Source organism: Camelus dromedarius, chromosome 12 (assembly GCF_036321535.1).
Source record: "Camelus dromedarius isolate mCamDro1 chromosome 12, mCamDro1.pat, whole genome shotgun sequence".
Lineage (NCBI taxonomy): Eukaryota > Metazoa > Chordata > Mammalia > Artiodactyla > Camelidae > Camelus > Camelus dromedarius.
The window spans coordinates 36,669,106-36,694,923 of NC_087447.1; the positions used below are offsets into that span (position 1 = coordinate 36,669,106).

General features: G+C 33.6%; 1 protein-coding gene across 16 annotated transcripts in view; it reads left to right on the top strand.

The window, feature by feature from the left end:
• Positions 1-25,818, top strand: part of SOX6 (SRY-box transcription factor 6) — a 556,086-nt gene that overhangs the window by 211,522 nt on the left and 318,746 nt on the right. For all 16 annotated transcript variants that reach the window (XM_064492548.1, XM_031459958.2, XM_064492549.1 and 13 more), the window contains one exon: positions 12,352-12,592. In XM_064492548.1, the coding sequence (XP_064348618.1) occupies positions 12,356-12,592 (237 nt within the window). In that variant the 5' untranslated portion in view covers positions 12,352-12,355. The remainder of the gene's footprint in view (positions 1-12,351; positions 12,593-25,818) is intronic.

The window sequence follows — 25,818 nt, forward strand, 5'->3', positions numbered from 1 at the left end:
TAAGGCTATCCTCCGCACCTATTCTTGTAGTGAAACAGCTCCAGTTGTATCTGATGCTTTTGATATGGCTTTTCTGGTAAGAGCTGAAAGGTAGAAATTGTATTTCATACTTCTCTGAACCTTGAAATGAATGGGCTATGAACTAGTAAAGAAAAATTCAATGAAAATTGAAAGTAGTTAATAATTCATTTAATTTAGATTGACTGTCAGTTATCTTTCATTCTAATAGCATCTGCCCTGGAGTTAGACCACCTGAGTTCAAATTTTGCCTTCTGTATGTACTAGGCATGACCTTAGCCAAGTTAAAAAAAATTTTAATAGACATTTTTGTGCCTTGGTTTCCTTATCTGTAAAACAGGGATAGTGAAATTATCTAATTCCTATAATTGTTTTGAGAACTAAGTGAGATAATACATTTAGCAGTACTCAACACAGGGACTGGTACTTTCTAAATACTACTGTATTTTTTCAACATCTATCCATCCATCCACCCATCCATAGCCTTTTGTCTGCCTGTGCATCTATCCATCTATTGAATGTTTCTAACAGTGTAGATTGATGATTTTTTGGTTTTTGTCTTTTGCCATTGAATATGTAGAACTTTTAAAGTATGAAATGAATTTTATTGGCCATGGGGTGGGGGAAGAGGAGACATCTGTGGAAAACCAAGTTATGCACAGACATCTAGAAACTTTACTTTAAATCCTTTGCTTAAATATAATACCCTATATTTCTTTCTGCCTATTCATTTAATAACATTATATAATTAGGCAAATATTTATTGAGTGTTTTCTTTGTGCAATGTATTGTACTAGGTGCTGTGGGAATACAGAGGGGCCTGGTGTTTTGTTCTTGTTCTTGAAAAGTTTGTAATTCGGTTGGGATTACACATAAAAATATAATGATAGCATATATTTTAAACAGATTGTGTAAGATAATATGCATTAAGTGTTGAATGGGTTATATAAAAAATAAAATTTCAAAGCTCTCATTAGAACTGATTAGAAGAAGGGTGGATCACAGTTACTTGGAATAGGCTCAGTTGGTTTCCTAGTGATACAAAAGGAAGACAAAGGAAGTCGGGAGAGGCAGGCAGAGAAAAGACTGGGAGGCAGCAATAAGTGAAGTCTGAGTATATTAGTCTCGTTAGAGTAGAAGGTTAAAGTGTAGACACTAAAAGATAAGTCTAGAAAGATTGATTGGATCTGGATGGAGGGCCTTGAATGCCAAAGTCAAGAGTTTGGACTTTTTCTGTCCATCAGGGGAGAGCCACTGATTTTTCTTGATCAAGAGAGTGAGTGCCTGATAGTGGGAGTGACAGTAAGATTGATTTGGAGGTGGAGATACTGAAATGAGGGGAATCAGTTTACAATTGGTTGCAAGAGTCTAGACATGAAGTGTAATAAGGCCCTGTACTAAGGTGATTATGAGTATAGTAAGAAGGTATGAGTGTGAGAAACATTAAGAATGAGTTGGTGGAGCTTAATGACAGGCTGGAAATGAAGAACAAGGATAAAAAAGAGGAGATGGATATAGTGTTCATATTTTGAACTTGGATGATTCTGAGATTGATGCTCTTCTGTGTGTGAATGAATGAGGTGTTGAAGAATTTTAAGTTTTGTTGAGTATGACATAACAATACATCTTGGTATTAATGTCTAGCAGTCAGTTGAGGACTGTTGTGTTTCAGGGAGGTGAGAGAAAGATCATTGTTGAAGATACAGATATAAAAATCAGATGATTTAGATGCTAAGGAATGAGACTTTTGGTAAAAAGAATAGAGAGAAAGAATAATGTTTGGGTGGGCAGCGTTAACATGTGAGTGGCATTTTCTGTAATTATCTATCCACGTTAATTTAAAAAAATAAGCTATTTGCTTATCTCTCCCTCTGATTTTTCCTCACTCTTTCTTTCCAATGTTATTGATTATCTGCAATGTGTTGAGCATCTCGCTGGGCATGGGGATCCAGTAATAAGACAGACATGATCCCTATATTCATGGATTATATAGCATAAACTTCTTTTTTTAAAAAAATCAAAATTGTCTAATGTTTTCTGTTTTTCTTCCACTTACTATAAGCTTTTGATAATATTTATGCAAGCATTTATCTCCCTGGGTCTGGAAGACATTCTCTGACAACAAGTTTCCTTTTCTTCTTGCAGATACTTTTTATTATTACTATATTATAAGGAATATTCTGTAGGAACATAATTTTAGGAACATAAAAGTTACTCATTGTTGAAGTTAAAAAATACTGATTGAACCCCCCTTTCAAGGAAGTTTTTATTGTGTTAAGCTTATAAGTAGGGTCCTTTGGGAAAAAAACTTTATTATATTACTTGAAAGTTGGCAGGGTGAAGGAAAAAGACCTTTTTTTTAAACAGTCTTATTTCTCACATCCAGACTTCTCTTACTGGTAAGAAATTTATTTCAAATCACAATAAAACTTACAACTAGACTTCAGTCTTTCCCTGTCTCCTGTTTCTCTCATCCTTATTCTGCTTTTGATTTTGCCATGAAATCAACCCAGTGCTTTCATCTCACCATTTTCTCCACACTTTCCTAATAAAATGGAGGAATGGTAGAATAAGAATGCAAATGTGAGATTAATTTGCCATTTCAGGTTTATAAGGGATGAAAGCATTATTCTAAGGAATGATATATCCAATTGCAAATGTCTGAATTTAAATGCTAAGATTCAAGCCCAGGGAATCTTATGTTGTTCCTAATTCATTCCACTTTCTCTGGTGCTGTGCTTCCCCTTCTCCTTCAACTGATCCATTTTTGTGTTAGAGGATTACAAATGAAATTATTTAGAATAGCGATATCAGGTAAAAATGGAATATCAGGCATTAGCCACCAGTAAGATACACTTTTCTGACAAAAAGGAGACCATTACTGATGAAAGAAGAAAACTCCTGTGTTAGGAGTGTTTTGAAATAGGAAAGATAGGTTTTTCATGTTGGAAGGAATGATGTAAATCTGAATATTTTATATTTTGAGTTAGAGAGATAGAAAATCACTTTACCAAGAGAGCTTGTAAAAAAGAAGTTTGTTTGGAGCAACATCTGTATTTACATCTTAGGACTCTTCAGGGTATGGGAGAACTCTGTCAAATTTTCAGGACTTTAATACTAACCCAGCTTTGGGTTACTGAAATCACTTTTCATAGTGGGCCAATCTGGCCACCAAATTTGGACAAAATTCCAGATGCTGAGTATCTCAGTAAAAAAAAGTTGTGGACATGTACCCTATGCTTGGTTCTTTTTCTAAACTTGGATAGAGATCCTAAATCAATTTTGTGAGGTGAATTTCAACCTCAAAAATACAGGCCACTTTAGAATACAATAATAAAGCATAACATTTTTAAGGAAAATTTAAGACAAAAGCTTTTGAGTTTGGATACTACTTGTCTATTTCAACCTTCTGAAAGGTTTCTAGGCTAGAAAGAAATCTCTGAAAGTGTAGTTTTTATAATGGTTGTGCTGCTAACATACATTTAACGTTATCGTCTCAAATGGCAATGGTACAATTTGTAGGTCTATACTCTGTCTGGAAAGTTGTAGTGCTCTTACTGGTATTTGTATTCACTTTTTATTAATTGGTCTTTCTTATTGTTTTCCATTTTAATTTAATGTAAGACTAATAAATCTTGCTGTTAAATAATAAAGATTGCATCATAGCATTCAGCATTCAAATGCACTCCTTTTTGGGGGAAGCCAGATAGATGTGTTTACTCTGTGGAGAGATTTAGATTTGATTTTTTGTTTTCTTCATGGTAATTATGTTTGCACTTTGCTGATCACTAGTTGTGCATTATTACAATGGAAGGTGACAATTTGATTGTCTTCAATTGGAGAAACAAGTAATTTTATATTCACTAAGCTGTCAGGTAACACTAACTCACAGTACTAAGAGCTCCTGGCAATGTGGCTTGGCACCTATATTTAACTGCTTTGATGCTTGTGTAACCTCTGCTGAATCAGAAATACTTTGCCTGCTGGAAATGGTTTTCAGTGTTGTACAATGAGGTTTTCATTAAGTAGACAAACTGAAAATGAACTGCAAAGCCACGGTTGTTTCTCTCCTCCTCTTTCCCCTTCGTCCCTCCCCTTTCCCTTCTCCAGCCCACCCTTTCGCCTCCCCCTCCCCCTTCCTCTTCTTTCTGGCCCTCTTCCTCTTATCTGATAGAAACCCCAAATTTATATTTTATTTCATTACCTGAAAGAGAGGAATTGCTGGCTTGCTTTATTTAGCTAAAGGAGAACCTGAGAGATCAGCTTCTTTATGTAGCTTTGCTCACTGTCACCATGTGTGAGCCTTCATTTTTTGAAACAGTATAGTATAGATTTTTATTTTTTCCTTTTTTCTAGCAATATTAAAAAGTGAAAATAGAGGTGAGAATGGAAAAGTATAGTGACAGCTTCCTACCTACTCTTTTCTCTCTGAGAAGTTATTGTTCTGGTTTATAATTTTTATTGATAATTGGGTAAGTTATCCTGTAATTGGGCTTCCATACTAGTAGATTGGTTTCAAGCTGACAAAGATATGTTTAGTGTTCACTTTAAAAATTATGGTTCTCATTTCATGTGAAGAGGAGATTCAAAGTGAACATAAATAAATAAATTCATTCTGCTATTATTTTAGACAGCTTTCTTTACTCAGGCTACATAGAGGTCTTTCATTTGAGCTATAAAGTCATTGTGCTTGATTAAAATCCTCTTAGTTAGTGTATATTTATAGTAGCCATTGTGTGGTTTCACTCTTATTGTTAGGTAACTGATTTTATTTATATATTCTAGGCCTGGCTTTCCAGAGCAAAAATCTCAACAAGTTATTGGTAGATAAGTTGTGAGAAAAATTCAGTATTATTTCTATTAAGCAAAAAGTATAGATAGAGGTTGCATGAAGGCAAGTTGTTTCGATCCCGAGAAGAAACTAGATACTCAGAGACACATGTAATAATTATAGGTTTTCCATAGGCAGTCAGTCAGGCAGGCCAGTCATTAGGGTGGTTGCCGGCCTCTTCCAGCAGATACTAACCAATTAGACAGAGGTGGTTACGTGATGTAACATTATCAGGAGAAACAATTCATGAGTCAAAGCATTCCAAGACATATGAGCTCTAGTCCAAAGAACAGTCTTAAGCTATATAAAGTGACAGCAATATTGTCAGCTAAATATAAACTCTAGAAACACAAACTTTGATGACTTGAGAAGAATCTGTTCCAGGTAGTCCCTGTTTTGTAAGAACCTCAGAAGGCCTTTGAAGACAATTTTGGAGCTCTGGTGTGAAAAATTAGAAGCCTTAGATAAGTCAAATCAATTAATTTAAGCCCCCTTCTTAGACATACTTCAAGGGCTTCAAGCATATTTCGTTTGCCTCATCTCTATTGATTTGACAGCTAACTCAAATCAGTGAGTTTTCTTCGAACAGATATTGTCTGTATATGTTACCATGTATGCTCAGAAAGAGCCACTATGAACTTTAAAAGATAGATTTCTAACTCTCCAAGGTAGCTCTGAAGCATCTGCCTTATTTTTCACTGAATTTTCTCATTTACTTATTAAACAGATGGAAGAGAGAGAAACCTGGCAGAAGCCTGGGGAAGTTTGGAGGTGGAATGAGGGATAGGAGGTAGTGCTGGATAAAACAACACAAAGAATCAATAACAGCCCTCAGGCGTTACCTGAATGAAGCGGGGAAAAGTTTTTAAAGGGATATCTTCATTTTAATGTCTGGAATTAGAGTCCCTCCCCCGGCCTGTCCACCCTTTCCCCAATACTTAAACGTGGGAATTGGAGGTACCGGAAGAAGGTTTTTAAATCATTCTTTGCCCTAGGCTGGGTGGACTGGCATCCTTTGTAGGGGTTCCTGGGTATTGTGCATTTTGGCAGCTGAACATATCTGTTACTCATGCTCCTTAAAATGAGAGGCACTGTGTTATGTTTTTTGAAAATTAGTTGTTTGTTTCTCAGTATCAGATCAATTGCAGCATTAAATTAACAGTGAATTATCTGACTGAAGTAAGTCTACCTTGGTAGCCTGGGGCTGAGTTGCAAAAATAAATGTGAATGTTGGCCTGAATTTTTAATTTTTTCTGAAAGTAAACCAACTGTTAAAATGTTGCTTTATGTTAAAAACAGGGCTTCTTTTGAGTAAATGTAACCCTCCTAAAAAGTGAATGCCATTTGATAATAATCTTAGAAGTAATGAAAACATTAAGAAAAAAACAGGTTAAAAATATTGTTCTAATAAATTCAGTGGCTCCTTTGGATAATTGTGTAAGTCCCAAATGATAGTTTTGGGGTGAATTCTTTCTAGCAATGGTAGAGAAAAAAGAAGTAGTTTCAAATGGCTATGCCTTATTAGAAAGTTGTTTTAAAATAATCCTAACTTTTAAACATAAAAATGACCATTTTAAAAAATCATCAAATAAAAAAGATTTAAAATTCTAGAAAATATGATTTTTCTGAGATAGAGGACTTAATGTGTTAACTTAATATTTAGTTCTCACCAACTTATCAAATCTTGGACCAGCTAATCTTGATTTCTTGTTAAAGAACATAAAGTAAATTTATTGTCTAAGTAGGTTGGTAATGGCCTAAACATTCAGATTTTATAGTGGGGTTTTGGAGTAAAATAAGTATCATCTTCCTAGAGGCACTCCTACTGGCTTCCTAGAAAACATTATCAATTACTGGAGACTTTATTTCCTACAATCTCATTTTCAAAAGTCCTAAGCCCTGATGTTCTTCCCAATGGCTGGCGTCTTGGGAATTCACTTGATCTGCTGGGTAGAGACATTTCACACTCAGGGAACATATGATGGGAATTTAGTCCTATGTGTCCCAAAGATTTGTAATTCTCTTTGGAGGTTTTACTTGATAATAGCTATGCCCCAGAAAACCATCTTGTTTAACCAATGTGATAAGTTGACAATGTAGTTTTTCTCTCTGATTATAATGTACTCTGTGTAGTCAATACACTGGTACCATGTGAGTGTAATTTCCCCTTTTATTTTATCTCCAATGCACTGTATTATAAATAAACAGTTAAAAAAAACACCAAACAAATCTGTTGCATCTCCTTTTAAGATTGTACCACTGTAGACACTTGTTCTAGTAAAGTAGAATTGGGCGCATTTGATTGCATTTAAATTTTTCATGCTTCAGCAGTTTGGCTGGGAGCACAGTAAAGAAAAATCCCATGAGCGAGGATAGTTTAGAATAATAGAACTTGATTTTGTGTATTATAGCGGCAACATTTGCGCTGCTTTAGTTAGGGTTGTGTCAGCACTTCCATTATAAACCCCTGTTTTCAGGGGGTATAACTAGGGAGATTTTTTTAATACAAATTAAAAAAACAATTCATTTGAATGATTTTTAAGTTATAACAGTGCAAAAATAAAACAAAGTTGAGTCACATAGAAATGGACCATTTTCACAAGGATTTTAATTCTTTTGCTTATTAGTTGTACATGGAAGCAGCTAAAGTAAGATGCTATTCTAATACACTGGGGGTGAAAGTTTTTGTAATGGAAAATTACTGATATGAGGACTAAAAATAAAAGTGTCCCATGTGATATTTTAAAACATTGAAACAAATATATATTTGATTTATGAGTTTCTAAAGGAGAGTGGCCATGGTGCAGTGATGATAGTAAAGGCATTACCAAATCAAGTATCTTTGTAGCTTCTAGAATATGGTTTACTTGGTCTAGTAAAAGGGAAAGCTAAAGTGAAGAAATGAAATGAATGAGGATATAATCAGTAAGTTAAAGTGTTCCATAATAAAATAATTGTGCAAAAAAAATCAGTAAATTGAATCTAATAATCAGTAAATTTAAGATTTATTTAATAAACTATTCATTAAAAAGAATTTGTGCACATCTTCCTTTTAAAAATACTGCAAAACCACCATCCAAACAAAAAACTACAACAAAAATAACAAAAAACAAACCTGAAACAGACCCAACAACTTTATCAAAAGGAAGTGCCCACAGTGGAGCAATACCTAGCTGAAAGAACAAAGATCACCTTTTTCTCTGCTAACAACTTATTGAAAACTACAGTAAACACAAGAAATTAAATAAAATATGAAATGGAAAAGTATTCTTGGGACAAAAAAAAAAAAAACAACATTAATTCCTTTGCTAAAGGGAGGGATTTTGAAGTAAAGTATACCTTCCTTGGTTTTTAACCATTATTGTCCTACTTTCTCCCCCTCCTTGTCCCTAAACAATGGTGTGAACTGAGAGTGAACAGTCAGATTTAATATTACTTTTTTTTTGGCAGCCTATCTTTTATTTGCAACCTTGATACACATTTGTGTTTGTAGGTGCAAAGTAAAAGACAAATTGTGTGATACTATAAATTGGTAGCTTTCCTAAATGGTCACTGGAGGAATCACCAGAAGACTGTTGATGAAGTAGAGGTGAAGCCTTTCCTCACTAATTGTATTCAGCGTGTAATTTCTAAACTTCCCTCTGAATTTTGATTTTCAATTAACACTCCCCATTTGAAGATAATTTTCTATTTAATGTAATTGCAGGAAATAATTTATTGGCTGATTAAGACTGAGGGCCCAGCTTTCCTTAAGAAAACACTCTAACAAACCAGCCTTTAAACTCAACTCCTAGCTTTGGACAGATTTAGTCTATTTTTACAGCTGCATGGTTGTGTTTAATTAGAATTGTGCTCTATTGTTCATTGGTGCAGTTTATAGTTGAAATTATTCTTAAGAGACTTTTCATTTTGGATTTTGTGTCATGATTAATTTATACTGAAGTAACAATCACAGATACTGCTATTGGAAGGAGCCAAGTTATTTTATAATAAGAGGATGTTTGTTGGGGAACTAGAGTCACTCTGAGTTTTGCATTATGACTTTCAATTGTATTTAGCTATTTTAAAAAGCAGCAGTAAGTTCATTCTTTTGTTTTAAATGTCAATGATTACATTTTTGGTATTGTTATCTCAACTATGAAAACACTCCTGTTGTTTATGGCAGGCTCTTGATAAACTTGCAGAACAGTTATAATTTGCCTGGTTTTACTATAGTATTTATGAGGCTGATGAAGTTAGCTCTAGAATGATTCCTGTATGCTAAGAAACATCCTTTGGTATCATTTTCCCTAAGTATGTATACATTTCTCCATTTGGCCGTATTGATGAAAATTAGTCAAGAATATACTTATGTGACTCTTTCCTGTAGTACTCTTAAGAACATTTCATTTCTTTCTCCTCAGAGAAAATATAGACATACTTCTGTACTTTCTTTCCTCCATGTTATTTACTAGTATCAAGTCTAATAGATTACATTTTTATTATTTGTAGAATGATTATTGTAAGTAGGTATCAGCATTTTAATATGTTTCAAAGCACTTCAAAAGCTTTTAATACTTTTATTTAGAACTGTGCATAATTAGATTAGCTGATCTTATATTAATTTTTTTCACTGTAGGATACTAAATCTGAGCCCCCTCATTAATTGTGAGAAATTTAGCATTAGCTGTTAAATCCTATGTGAAACATGGGCTGCTACATAAAAACTACTGTTTAAATTGGAATTAACTTAATTATTTTTCTTTGCACTTGATATTTCCTTCACTGCAATATTCATGAAAGCATGTGACAGATTTGTAAATTTAACTGTTAATCTCAGATTTCTAGACCCTTTAATCAGTATTTATTTGTCTGTAGAAACAGTACTAGCAAGTTAATGATTTGCTGATTTGAAAAATGCTCATGTGGTTTCCTATGTTAACTGATTTGTGCATTTTTGAAAAAATGGTATGAAATCAATTAATGTTAAAGAGCAATTAAGGTGGAGATTTTATTCCTTTCGTTACACAGCAATTTTAGAGCTAAAGATACTTTAAACCAAAAATAATGTAAAGTTTTAGAAAAATATGTGTCTCTTCTTTTAAGTTATAAATTTTTGGTGATTTTATTTCTAAACATTTTGCTAAGAAAATTGTCTTGATAAAGTAATATTCTAAAAGTTTTGAAATTCTGCTTAATAATCATGATTTTCTGATTATATATGGAAGCACAGAATGAAGACTTTGTGCTGAATGTAGTTGATATTTACTTGTGGATACATAGATGAAAGTTCGGTATTTGTTTTTGGAATTTTAAAAATATCATGCATAGTAGACATTTTACTATTTTCATAGAAAATGCTTTGAATCTCATATGTACTTTCTAATATGAAATAAGGCATAGTTATTTCATATACTTAGTTAAAATGTCACAAAATTGCCTTAAGACTAATCTAATGTTATCAGTTAATCAATATGTCACTTAAAAGTTTAGTTACAGCAGTTGACACAGCTTGAAGTTCTTTAGAAAAGGATCAGATTGACACTAAACAGTGTTAGGCCTAGTACTCATAATACAAGGTGTAAACTGAGAAGTCAGGACCAAATTTGTTTAGGACTTTCATCATAGATTACTTACTTTCCTGATTATATTTTCTTACTTAGACTTCCTTTCTTCCTACATAGAGCCTAAGAGAAATTTCATTATTTGTAATTTTAAATCATCCTCCAAACTGGCTCATTTGCTATATATTCACTCATTCATTTTATTTTTTCATTGCTAGCCATCAACTGAATCACTCTCAATAAGATTATAAGCTTCTTGAGAGAGCTGGGAGAAAAAAATACACACATACATATACTATACATTAAGAAAACTTATTCCATAAAAATTTCATTTGTGGATTGGTAAGAAAGAAAATATGCAGCAATGCTGGGAAGAAGTTTGCTGAGTTTTTTAAAAGCAAAGAGGAAAAGTGGAACAGATAAGCTAAGATTTCTCTTTCAGTGGTTTAGAGTGGATCGTAAACATATCTGAAGTTGGAGAATTTTCCTTTTTTCCTGAATTAGAGAAATATAAGGGATGGCTTATTCTTTTGTCACTGATGGCCCTTTTTGTTAAAAACTTTTAATTGAAGTATAGTTGATTTACAACGTTGTGTTAGTTTCTTGTGTACAGCAGAGTGATTCAGTTATACATATATATATATTCTTTTTCATTACAAGTTATTACAAGCTATTGAATATAGTTCCCTGCACTATACAGTAGGACCTTGCTGTTTGTCTATTTTGTATATAGTGTTTGTATCTGCTAACCCCAAACTTCTAAATTATCCCTCCCCTCTAATAACCATAAGATTGTTTTCTATGTCCATGAGTCTGTTTCTGTTCTGTAAATAAGTTCATTTTTAAAGTTTCCACATATAAGTGGTATCATATGATAATTGTCTTTGTCTGACTTACTTCACTTAGTATAATCTCTTAGTATGATAAGTCCATCCATGTTGCTGCAAATGGCATGATTTTATTCTTTTTATGGCTGAGTAGTTGAGTAGGAGATATATATCTATATATATACACATACATACATACACATACCACAACTTCTTTATCCAGTCATCTGTCGATGGACATTTAGTTTGCTTCCACGTCTTGGCTATTGTAAATAATGCTGCCATGAACATTGAGGTACATGTAACTTTTTGAATTAGAATTTTGTCCAGATATGTGCCCAGCAGTGGTATTGCTGGATCATATGATTACTCTATTTTTGGTTTGTTAAGGAATCTCCATACTGTTTTCTATAGTGGCTGCACCAAATTGCATTCCCACCAACAGGGTAGGAAGGTTCCCTTTTCTCCACATCCTCTTCAACATTTATTGTTTGTGGACTTTTTAGTGATGGCCATTCTCACCAGTGTGAGGATACCTCATTGTAGTTGTGATTTGCATTTCTCTTGTAATAAGCAATATAGATCAATGGAACAGAATAGAGAGCCCAGAAATAAACCCACACACCTGCGGTCAATTAATCTTCAACAAAGGAGGCAAGAGTATGCAATGGAGAAAAGACAGTCTTTTCAGCAAGTGGTGTTGGAAAAGCTGGACAGCCGCATGTAAATCAGTAAAGTTAGAACACTCCCTCACACCATACACAAAAATAAGCTCAAAATGGCTTGAAGATTTAAACGTAAGACAGGATACCATAAATCTCCTAGAAGAGAACACAGGCAAAACACTCTCTAACATAAATCATAGCAGTGTTTTCTTAGGTCAGCCTACTAAGGCAATAGAAATAAAAGCAAAAATAAACAAATGGGACCTCATTAAACTTACAAGCTTTTGCACAGCAGAGGAAACCATAAACAAAACAAAACAGACAACCTACGGACTGGGAGAAAATATTTGCGAACAATGCGACTGACAGGGGCTTAAATCCAGAATATACAAACAGCTCATAGAACTCAATAACAGAAAACCAGACAGTCTTTTAAAAAAATCCATTTTGTTTCCTTTTTTCTGCAGAAGAATGTCTTCCAAGCAAGCCACCTCTCCATTTGCCTGTGCAGCTGATGGAGAGGAAGCGATGACCCAAGATTTGACCTCAAGAGAAAAGGAAGAGGGCAGTGATCAACATGTGGCCTCCCATCTGCCTCTGCACCCCATAATGCACAACAAACCTCACTCTGAGGAGCTACCAACACTTGTCAATACCATTCAACAAGATGCTGACTGGGACAGCGTTCTGTCGTCTCAGCAAAGAATGGTAAGCTTTTAAAATCTGTCACTAAGTGTGTCTGCTTTATTACCTCATTACAAACAGGTTTTAGAGAAAGCTCAAAATATGTATCATTAGAGTTATTTGTGTTCAGTCCATGAAACAGCTACCATGTATATTTTTAACATACTAGTAAGTGGGAAAAATTGGAAAATGGTTTGTGGTTAGTTTTTGTCCATTATTAGGTCAAGTTGCCAAAAGATATTTAATTTAATTTTGGGGGAGATTTGGTTATCTTATTCTCTGACTCTCTGTATTTAAGATGATGAACTTGATAATACCCCAAAATTGTTATGATTCAATAAACTGTGGCTGTGTATTAATATTGAAAAATTATATTAAACAAACATGTCTATATAAGTGAGGTCATATGGTGAATACATCTTCAGTGAGGAAATGCAGGTGTTTATCATTTTTAATAGTCATTCTTGATTTATAATAAAGCTTTCCTCACTTATGTGCCTATGTATTAATTTCAGAAGGACATACAAAGCTCCTGAGTCTCATTTAATCAAACTGCAGGAGTTTGCCCTAAAGGTAGAAACAAAAACATCAAATTCATGTAGTGTATTAGCCAGCTTTCTCATGTTAAATTCCATCTGTAACCATCAAAACAGAAACCATAATAAGTGACATTAAATGTCTAGTTTAAAGCAAAAATATTCAATTTTTTAGCATTTAGAATGGACCAAAATTTTAACATATTAGATTAGGAATTTTAAACCCTGCTTTACATTTCTTAACTTTTGGTTAAATTGATGAAAAATATTTTTAGTGGGAAGTGAGGAAAAGTTTTATTCCTTAATAAAAAATAAGGTATTATTTTAAAATACCTTTACTACTAATAACAAATATTTAAATTCTTGCTTTATGTTTAATGTCTTAGAACCAATTCAAATACTTAATTCCATAATTTATGGAGACAGACGTTTTTCTTTTTCAGATAATTTTGCAGGCACAATTAGTGCTCTGGAGCAGTGGGTGAGAAATAGGGGATTAGAAGAAAAATAAGACTGTTCTACACTAACTTTAGGTTCAAAGAGGACCATCATTATGCAATGAAAGCCACTGAAAGATTTGTTTTCCTTGCATAGGGGGAAGAGAGAAGGTATAATAAAGCAAGGCTAAAAGTCTGTTTTTCTGACTGAACTTAAGCGGTTCGTTTTACACCTCCAGCAAAGAATGGGTGAAATAGATATCCAGTCACTGCTACTAACTTTTTGGCAAGATAATAAGGTTATGTTTTATTTTTATTTCAACAAATACTTATGAAGCACTTCCTCTGGGTCCAGCATTCTGCTAGGTACTGGTTGTATAGTGAACAACATACGCATGATTATGTCTTCATGCCTATATCTAGGAGAGGGAACAGAAATTAAATAAATATACACACATAAATATATAACTAAAATTGTGGTATGTGTTAAGAAGAAAAAAAATAGAATGCTATGTGAGAACATAATGAGATAAACCTACTTTAGAATGGATAAGAATGCTCTCTCTGACCTAAGGATGATAGGAACTAGCCAGGCAAAGAATAGAGAAAAAAATAGCAGAGGGACATCATGTATGAACCATTTGAGGTAAGAAAAATATAGCTGAGTTTCAGGAAATGAAAGATGGTCCTTGTAGCTGAAGTGTAATGAGTGAGAGTGCAATGTAGCATCAGATATCGTTGGAGAGATTGGTAGGGGCTATACATACAACAAGACCTTGTAGATAACATTATGGAAGTGAGATTTCATTCTAAGTGCAATGGAAAGCCGTTGAAAGATCTCAGAACATTTCAAAAAGATAATTCTGGCTGTAGTACGAATGAATGGGAGGAAGACAAAGTGAAAGGAAGACCTGCTGGGAGGATATTTCAAAAGTCCAGGTAAGAGATTATGGTGGGTTGGATTAGTGTGGAGGTAGATGGGGTAGAGAGAAGGATGGGTTCAAGATATATTTTGGCTTTTATGCCAATATAGTCATGAACAAATCAAAATAACTAACCTGGAAAATATAGGCTGAGGCAGAAATAATACAGCTCAAATTTTACTTCTTAAGAGCATTCTTTATTTGTTTTTCTTAGTAAAATTTACTTTGCATATTGACAAGTGCCAGATTGCTTCAGTGAGTTATTCTCAAAGTTTTATGATCTAAAATTTTGTCAGAAATTAAATGTTAATAATTTGCTTACCAAATTTATATTAAGTGGGATTTATGGTGGTACAAAATAGTTTAAATTTACAATTATGTTATATTAGTATAAAAGAAATCATACTTGCTGGAAATGTTTTCAAACTTTTGCTCTCTTTTGATATCAAACATTACTTTCCACTGGAGCCTTTGTGTATTCTGAATGTCTGGAAGCCAAAATATTTTGTTTTAACTCCCACTCTATAGTATTTCCCAGCTGTGTACTTATATGGTATAATAAAAGGATTTAACAAATGGGAAATAGCAGCTGCATTTGGAAATTCCCTTTGTGCTCTCTTTTCATTTGATAGATTCAATAATGTATAGCAAGTGTAACATCAGACCTGTAATGACTTATACTGCAAGTATCATATCACCAACTGATTTTTCTTTACAGGAATGGAAAACAATAGAAGGATTTTAGGTTTCTGGACAGTCTTGCAAACCTACATGTAGTGTGTATGTGTGTGTGTGTGTGTGTGTATGTGTGTGTGTGTGTTGGGGTGGGGTGACTGTGACTAGAGTAAAATTTAATAGACATTTTACTTCATTCTACTTTCAAGTAAATATTAAGTCCAGAGGAATTGTTACGAAGTTAAGTGAAACTTACTGTTCTCTTCGGTGGATCCTATTTGTTACTCACTGTAATTAAACTCCATAAAATCATTATGAAGAAATAAAATTTAAAAGAAAGTCTAAAAAACAACAACAAAGATTCTATCAGCAGTTATTCAGTTTTCCATTGCTATTTACTGTCTGTGATAGCCCTCACTCATGAACAGTTAGAAACAGGCATTAAAAGTTTCTTATCTACTGGGTGCAGGGAAGGTTTTACTTCGAAGTATCAAGACCACAGAGGAGCTTTTCTGTAAGACAGGGTAAAGACAAAGCAGAGAAGTTCTGCTAATCCCTACTTCCTGATTAGTAAAAAAAATTTTAGATGTTAAAATTCAAATTAATTATTTTGATGTTGCACCCCAAAAATATGAGACTACAGAGTTTCAAACAAGTAAAAAAGTTCATTGTGGCATAAGCAAAGAAGTGGAGAATAGACATTTTAGAGATCAGCATTCCAAGACCAGTTTAAGATAAAAAAATTTTTGTCTGATTTTAATTACCATTCCTTATATTAGACACCAAAATGTTTGATTTTAAATTTAGTGTGCTGTGTTAATTGGCAAGATCCATTTGAAGGCTGAAACGTTAGAGTAAATAAGAATTTACTGTCCTTGTTTGCCATGTACAGCCTTTACCATTTCCTTTATGGTACCAGTGTACTAGCACCTTTTTTGCAGAGGAATATTGACACTGTTCCCTGATATGTGTTTTTGCTCCCATTAGAGCTGATTTGTTAGACAGGAATAAATTCACATAATTTTTTCATCAAAAATGTATAATGTATCTTTTTTAATGTTAACACACATGAAGGAATATTTGGTGGCTGGCATATGATATTGTGTAATGATTATCTGTTAAAGATTTCTTGAGTATGTAGCACCTACTAAGTTCCAGGCACAGGGATTTTCTTGTGAATAAGACAGATACCATTCCCTCACAGAGTGAGACAATTTTAGACAATGATAAGTGCAATGAAGAAAATTAAATAAGAAAATGTGATTGAGAATGGCTGCTTCAGGCAACCCAGGGAAGGTCTTTTTGAAGAGGTGACATTTGAGTTGAGGTTTGAATAACAAGAAGGAAGACAACTATGTAAAAGTTTGAGCGAAGACATTCAGCTAGAGTATATAGTAAGTACAAAACCCTTTTGGTTGATGTGTTTGAGCAATAGGAAACAATGGAGTGCCTGGAGTGGAATGGATGAGGGCGAGAATGGTGTAAGATGAAATCTAGGAGGCAGGCAGGTGACAGATACTATGGGGTATCATAGGCTACAGTGAGGTGTTTGGACTTTACTTCAAGTGCAAAAGGAAGGTATTGGAAAATTTTAAGCAAGAGTCTACCATGGTTTATGTTTTTAAAAGATCACATTAGCTGCTGTATAGAGAGTGGATTGTGGACGATGATACCAGAAACAAGGGCACCTCCTAGGAAAACTGTTGAAGTAGTGCAGGTGAGAGTTTGATGATGAGTGGAGGAGTGGACAGTTAGGGAGGTTATTCTTTGAGGATTTACTATAGATTCTGAAGAAGACGAGATTCACACAGAGGTTGAGGAGAATATTTTATGTAATATACATGAGGGCAGAAATTTAATCAAGAATGACTAAGAAATGAAGTTGTTGGTACCAGGGAGTGGTGGAGGGGTTAGTCTTGCTCCTAGATGGTGAATGGTCTTGTGTGAAGACAGAACCTTTTAACAAGGAACTGTTTGCAGGTGACTTCTGAGATAGGCTATGGGAATGTGGGCTAGGCACCAACAATATCTCTTCTAAGATCCCCAAAGTGACAGGATTTTAACTGGGACCTCCTGCATGTGAACCTGTGCACTTACATGCATGCTCGTATTGATATGTATTTTAAGCCAGAATGGGATTATATGCATCTGGCTTTTAACTACTAGTCTAATTAAGTCGAAATAACCTTACTGGACCCCAGAATTTCAGAACTCCTTGTTTAAAAGATTTACTTAAATCCCCCCAGAGTTTTATCTTCTAGAAAAGTTTTAAATATAAGATTTCTACTGTAAATAAAAGATGCCAATAATATCCTTTGTTGTAACTGAAATAAAAAAAATAGGCATCTTGAGATATTTAATAAATAACTGTTGGGAACAATACTTTCTTGCTTGCAAACAATTTTTCCTCTGCCTTTCTTGCTTTCAGTCCAGTGAAGTTGCTAATCAACTCTGGAGTGTTCTATGTAGTTGATTTTGAGTCATAAAGATTCTGGTGTGGATTTTGTAGCATTTCTTGGAATGGAGCTGTTGTCATTACATGATAGCATAGTCCATGAATTTGAATGAGGATTTAATCCTTCTCAGCCATGCTTTATATTGTGACAGACTTTAAGAAGATTTCTAATTTTGTTACCTTTTAAAAGATTTTAAAAACTTGAATTGTTGCCAGTTTTTGGTAAGATTTAGTAATTTAAGGTAGTAGGCAGCATCTAAATAAAACTTATTTCTTCATTTTTATTGAGACTGAACTTTAGAAAATGTGGTGAAATGCACTAGTTCATCTGGTCCGAACTGTATGCAAGATTTATGTGCATCTTCTTGGTACCTGATTAGTCTGTGAAGCACTGAGGGAAAAAACCCATAAACTAGCAAGGTTCAGACTTCTTGAGAAATTTAGTTACACTCTCTTTTTAGGATTTTGGAAGTTCATTCAATTTAAGTAAATTTCAAACTTAGACTTCTGGTAATAGATGAAAATGTCCATCGTTGTCCCTGAGTCATGAAACGACATTCTCCAGGAAACTCTGAGGGAGATTTCCCATTTTCCATAACTTTGGAACTATATTAGCACACAGAACTATCTGTTTTTAAACCTATCTCAGAAACTGACAGAAACTTACAATTCGAACCAAAAAATAAAACCCTATCTATGGCATGGTGTGAGTAGTAAAATAGATAACTAATGCTGTACGATGTTAACACATCGATCACCTTTATGTTTTCACACCCTGTGTATGTGCAGTGTTTTATTCCTACTATTAAAAAATGTATATTTAAAAAAATTCCCCAAACCTGGTTTGTTTAAATTAAACAAAATGACTACTGGTATGCTGCTTGGAAATATCTCAGTATTTATGGAAATTTGAATTATTTTATCATTATTCTTATTGATATAATACATCTTTCTAAATATACCTTTTAGAAAAGTTTTCTTACTTACAGCATATTACCAAAATCTTTATCAAAAGTAGAAACATTAACATGCTATGGAATAGTGGGCTTTTTCCCCTTTGGGCAAGAAGGAATCAGGTATGCATGCTGATTAACACCCTCCAGTCATTAACATGTGATTATGTGGGCTGCATACTGAGCACCTGCCAAAATATAAAAATCCAGTACATCTGTGCAAAGACTTTTTTGCATTTTTAAAAATTTTCACAGTTCAAGGAGAATCAGACCCCAGTATCTTTTCTTTTTTTTAAGTGTAATAAAATTGTGAATACAGAATATTTTCAAGGAGAAGGATAAACCATGTTAATTTTTATTTTAATCTTTCGGGCTGTATAAGATCCAGCAACTGGAGTTTGCAGAGCTCTCACTGTAACACGAAGCTCTTAACGAATTCCATCACTGACATTCACTTACAACTGACAGCATTCCTTCATGTTCATAAGGATTATCTTTTCTGGGATTCAGCCAATATTCCTACAATTTGCTTTATTTTTATGTGATACATTTATGTCTCATAAATATTTTGTTTCATTTCTTTCACCAATATGCTGTTAGGGTACACCTCATCATCATGCCAGGACTGCTCCTGTGGTTTGATTTTTCCTCTAATATCCATTTGCAAGTATTCCCTCATGACTAAAGTGTAGCTTGGGCTCTATAGCATTTCCAGACATGTAGGAGAAGTCATTTTTTGATAATTATTTAACATAAGACTTGGTTACTAATAGAAAATCTGATATGATCTAGTCTAACAGAACAGCTTGATTGAGCAGGCCTGTTCCACAAAGCTTGTATTTTCTTGATAAATTTAAATGGGATTTGAAAGTAGTAGAAGTTTTTTTTTTTTTTTTTTTTTTTTTTAAAGTAAGCTACTTGTCAAAGTTGGTCAGTATGAATCATTGGAAGCTGATCTCAGGACACCAGTAATTTTTTGATTAAAGCTGAACTCCACAAGTAAAGTTCAATGTATAGGTTGTTCTGATTAATGTACACATTGTTGTACAGAGTTCCTTCTTGCCCACTGATGACCTGGATACATCACTATAGTGAAATATAGCTGGAATAAAGAAATCTGCACATTTCTGTAATTCTTCTAAACAACATGGTATAGAAAATAACATTTATATTATATAGGATGCAGTCATTTACATGACTAATTTGAACTTTTTCATGATTGGAGTGAGATATGATTCTTAAGGTCCTTCTAGATGAGCATGAATAAGATGGTGATACCTATGATAGGCAGCACATTGCCTTGGGAGCAGGAACCTGGGATTGTGTTTGTACTCCAGATCTACCTTCTTATTTTAATTTGGAGAGCATTACTTTTCATAAAGTCAACTTTAGCATAACAAATCCTGCTTCTGTAATTCATTCGGAGATGAGATTGTAAGGGTTCTCTTTGATTATTGAGTCAAACCTCCTGCACTAAGCAGGAAAGACCCTACTCTGTTCCCTCTATGAACGTATCTAATCTTTCTTGAATGCATCTAATAAATATGCCTTAATTACCTTGATATGAAAATTATCCCACTGTTTGTCCTCTGCAATAGGTTCTCCTTGCTTTTTAAGAAAAATGTAATATTTATAAAGAAAAACAACTTTAAGCTATTACTTCTTTTGTTAATATAGCTTTCAGTGTTATGATACATTTATTTTTATACTATTAACCTTTTATGTATTATCTTGGTATTACTATATTCCTGTGACCTCTAGGCATTATTTTTCTAGGTGATGCAAATTGAGTTCAGTAGTATATCTCTGTGTACACCACATTCTCAAATCCAAGGTATAAATTACAAACCTTTGCTAATAAAATTTTACAATCAGGTAAATATTAGAAATGAATATTTATGCATTTCATTTATCTTCTTTATATTTCATTAGCACCTTAGAAAATGGGAAACCTTATTTAATAAAGTAATTGGAAATTATTTTGTAAACTTTTACTTTGATTATAATTTAACTCTGATTTGTTTCTACTGACAGTGTATTAAGAATACCTAGAATATAATATTCTCAAGTTTATCAAACTTTTGGGAAGAAATGTGCCCTTATTCAACAGTAGATAGATTATTGTGATATAATAGAAGAGATTCATTTACCTTGAAACCCAAAGAATTAGATCATTTTTTGGGAATTACTATTATTTAGGAACTTTTTGATAAGTTCTAGTGGTTAATTAGTAGCTTTTACATAATTGTGGATTATCCAGGATTAAACTAATGTAATTCATGAATAAACTGAGAAAAAATTTGCTGTTGAATTTAGAGTTAATATTTGGCCTTTAGTTGTATCAGTCTTTTTTATACATGGTATGCTTCTACCAAAATGCCTTTATTCATTTTTTTGTTCTTGCACTGAATATATTTTGTATGTGAAGTTGATTATAGTTAATTTATTTTGCTTTTTGAAATTGATAGTAAAATTAGATTTCAGCTTTCCTTTTGACTACTGTTCTCTTGGATCCATGAGGAATAATGACACAGTAGGGCAAGGAACGGATCTGAATGTGAGTTTGGGAGTTTCTGGAAACTGAGAAAAATTAAAGCTCACATCCCACTGCCTTCCACAGAGAAAAAAGGATGGGTTGTATGGTTGTAATGAGCCATTTATCCAAGGTCTCTTCAGGTAGAACAATGCACAACCTCCAGACACTGGGGATATCTGATGACAGATTTGATTTCTACTTGCTGCTTTGTGGTAAATCGGTGACAGTCTTGTGCCTAGTTTTCCTTTTTCTGGAAATGTAAATACTCATAGATGGATGGATAGATAGATAGATAGATAGATAGATGTTTTATGAGCAACATAGCCTCTGCGGAATCATTTTTAGTCTCTGAACTTGTTCTATCTGTAAAATCTTTAATCAGAGAGCTAGAGATGTTATTTTAAAATTTCTAGATTACAAGGAGTTTCTTGTAAGCTATTATATACATATTAGAAGGAAATTTGAAGGATTTTGTGGTGGGTGAAATTCTCAAAATATATTTAAATATAAATTCTCAAACTATATACTCTCAGTGTGTTTGACATATAGAGCAATCTGTGCTCTAGTTGCTCTTCTTCAGACGAACTAGTCCATAGAAGGACTTTACTGTTAATAGAGCATGATCTCTATTAAGGATCAAACAGATTTGACAGACCTTGATTGGGCTCTGGTACTTTTTAATGTTAAGATTAATGAAGAATGAAGAGTATACTCTGAGCTATTTCTTTTTTATGTGACGTCAGCTTCATCATTTAAAAATAGACGACCAATACATAGGTAACTATCGTACTGATATTTGTTTCTGAGGGCTTAAATCCTACTCCTTTTCCTAGTGGATCTGGACTACCTTACTTTTTTCCTAAAACTTTTTGTACCTTTTCGATTTTCACTGAAGCTACTGTGATACCCTTGAATTTTGTAGAACCCCCCTTTCCCACAACAGCCCCAGTTTCTGTCATGAATTAAGAGACAGGTTTCTCAGAAGCTGAATTAAATAGCGTTTCAAAGGATTACTCATGCCATACAGTAATTACTCCTCTTTCTTGCCAACTCTGAGCTAGTGTCAAACAACAGGTCTTTGGTACCTTGACTTTCCTAATTTAAAGGCTATTTTCCTAGTTTTGGTAGAGAGTAGGGAGTTTTTTTATTTTGACTTGTTTGCTTTAGTTACTTAATTCTGATGTCTGAGGTTTGTCCACCAACTCGAAGTGCTCTTCAGTATTCCTCATTTGGATGACACTTAAGCAAAAATGGGTTCCTGGTGATCTGACTGATACCTGGATCCTGTGATATGCATACAACTTAAGCTTCCTTTGTAGACTTCAGTTAGTTTAAAGCATATTATCTGTTTTGTTGATTACATGTAAAAATATACAGTTATTTTTGTAAGTGCACTGGTATCTCTCAAATGAGGGAGAAAAGAAAACAACTGCAAAGCAGAAGAGCAAGAGGATAATAAACTTGACACAAGAGCAAGTAGTTACCTCTTAAGAAAAGCTCTATGGAATCATTTGAGTCTCCATGCATAGAAACTTGCTCTATAAGAATTTGTCCAATTATACTTCTGAAACCTCTGCATAATCACACCCCTTTTCCCCAGTGCCTCAAATTGTCAAAGAAAACATCCTTTTGATTCAGTGGAAATATTTTCCCTGGGGTTATTTAGAGGAAACATAATTTAGAGGAGAGATTGTTACTCCATAGAAGGCCTATGTTTTTCTCTGCCACTAATTTGCTGTGTGACCTTAAGGAAGTCAATTCATATCTCCTGACTTCAGTTTCTTCATCTCAAAAAATGAAAGATTCAAAGCACACAGAAGCAGTCACCACTGGGCTCCACAGCTTATTTTCTGCAGGTGCATGCTAAGGTATTTAGGGGTAAGATGGCATGTGATATCAATAACATACTCTAAAACGGTTTAGCAATATAATTAAGATACATAGACAGATACATACATACATAGCATATATATGACAAAGTGTTAACCTAATTGTTTAACCTAGCTGATGGCTATAAAAGTACTTATTGTATTATTCTTTCTAGTTTTCTGAATATTCAAAATTTTTTCCTAATAAAATTTAAAAAGCCTATTTGAAAAAAGAGAAAGATTTGAACTATAATCATTAAATCTCTTTCTACTTCTAACTTTCTTGATATAAGGTTAAAATTGTCTTAGCCAATTCGGCTTAGCCTGGTAGTGTTGTTTGAGTATCATATGGTAGTTTGAATAATAATGAATTTCCAGATGAAAGTAATGGCCTCGAGTTGGTAGGCACATGAATAAGCTAATTAGCTGAACATTGATAGAATGTTGCTTCATGTGTTGGGGACGTAAGAGAGAGAGAGAAACAAATTGTAACATACTCAGAGGAGAATGAGCAGGATGGCTGAACCATAATTTATGAGGAAGAAATTAGGGAAACAGGGATGTTTTGCCTAGAAAAAGAGAAGATATAAGGGTACTATAATAGCTGTGTGTATGTATTGAAAATGCTGCTGTTCTGAATATTCCCATGGAATGGAATGAACTATAGGTTGAAAGAGAAGAATTCGTATTCCTGTAAATAAGAATGTTTGACAACCTTTCGAAGATGGAAGGGACTACTTTGGGAGGTGCTAAATCTTCTATTAATAGAGGTGTTCAAGGAGAGACCAAAAAGTCACTTGTCATGGGTATTCTAACAGTCACCATCACTACCACCACCACCACGCCATCATTTAATGAGCACCATCTAAATGTTTTATTTTTATTAGTTTATTTTTCATGACAGCCTTATGAGATAGGTTCTGTACTGCTGTTATTATTACTCCCATTTTATAGATCAGGAAGTTAAGGCAGAGAGAGGTTAACTAACTCTGGGCTATATGAGAGGTGGATGGAAAACCTAGGAAATCTGGTTCAGAGACTCTGTACTTTGTTTACTATCATACTACTTTGTCTTGCACAGGGAGTTCAAGTACTAGATGGGGTTGAGCAGTTGGATTTTTAAGGACCTTTGAATCTTGAGATTTTGATTCTGTATTCTGAAAGCATACAAATGATGCAAGGCTTTTCTATGTGCTTGTCTTGAGATGTTTAGAGACTTTAATATATTTTCTATATTTACTCTGTACACTGTCTTTACTTCCATTTATTAAATATTATGATAATGAGGCCATTTAAAAAACTTTTGGTGTTGTATGTTTCTTTGAATCAAAATAACATTTTATTTATTTATTTTTTAACATTTTTTATTGATTTATAATCATTTTACAATGTGTCAAATTCCAGTGTTCAGCACAATTTTTCAGTCATTCATGGACATATACACACTCATTGTCACATTTTTTTCTCTGTGAGTTATCATAACATTTTGTGTATATTTCCCTGTGCTCTACAGTGTAATCTTGTTTATCTATTCTACAATTTTGAAATCCCAGGCTATCCCTTCCCACCCTCCACCCCCTGGTAACCACAAGTCTGTATTCTCTGTCTGTGAGTCTATTTCTGTCCTGTATTTACGCTTTGTTTTTGTTTGTTTGTTTTTGTTTTTGTTTTTTAGATTCCACATATGAGCGATCTCATATGGTATTTTTCTTTCTCTTTCTGGCTTACTTCACTTAGAATGACATTCTCCAGGAGCATCCATGTTGCTGCACAAAATAACATTTTAAAAACAGTAGCTTTTTCTTCTTAGACTTCAGGACTTGTAACATTTTAGCAAATAATTGGTAACAAACCTATATTCTGACACATCATGAATAAATTTATTATTATTGAATATTATAATAATAGTGTAAAGTGACGTGATACTATTCCAACTTTGAGGATGCTATGTAAATATATTATACCAAGTATCAGTTTTAATAAAAGAGAAAAAGAAGACATTTCATTTTACTATTAGATCTAATGATACTTTTGTCAAGAATAATCTGTTGGTAATTGGAACCAAATTCAGTATTTTCATTTATGTAACTTCTTTAATCTGTTTTTCCTTAAAATATGTCACATGAGAAAAAACATAAGTTTTCCTCTGAGAAAGAACCTATAAATGTTTGCAGTTTAGTTTTCAACACATTAAGAAAGTTGGATATCCTTTGTTAGCAAGAAGTGATTGACATCTAGATTAGGTAAAGCATTTTTCATCAGTTACGCAATAACACTATGGCAGAATGCCTCTTATACAGCACAGTTGGCAGGTATTTTTGGTTCGTCAAAAAAAAAAATTTATTTAAAGTGGGGAATCAGAAAAAAAGCAGTACATATATAGTAGAGTATAACTCAAGATAATATATTAAATATACATATACATATGTAATTTATGTAATATAACTTAAACACTTATTTGAAATTTAAAATATATAAATGCAGTGCATACCAAGGTAGATGGAGTCATCTGTCCTAGAAGAGAAGATCGATCACTGACATGGTTGAATTGTCTGTATATGGTGATTTAAAGAAAACAGAAACAGCTTTTAGTTGGTTTTTAATTGTTTTTAATTTCTTTATAGACATTGCATCCCTTTAATTCCTTCCTGATAGTCAAATACTACCAGGAACACACCTACAGTTAAGCAAATTGGGTTTATCACTCATTGCAGTAGGGAGAACTCACACCACAGAGAACCATGGAGTGTCTCAGTAAGAGAGTGTTTGAAAGAACTTTTTTAGGATTTAGGCTTTGTTTGAGTGATTTGGGGTAGTGTCTAAAGAAACAGATGCTTGCTATAGATTGGGGGCTGTCAGAAATCAGG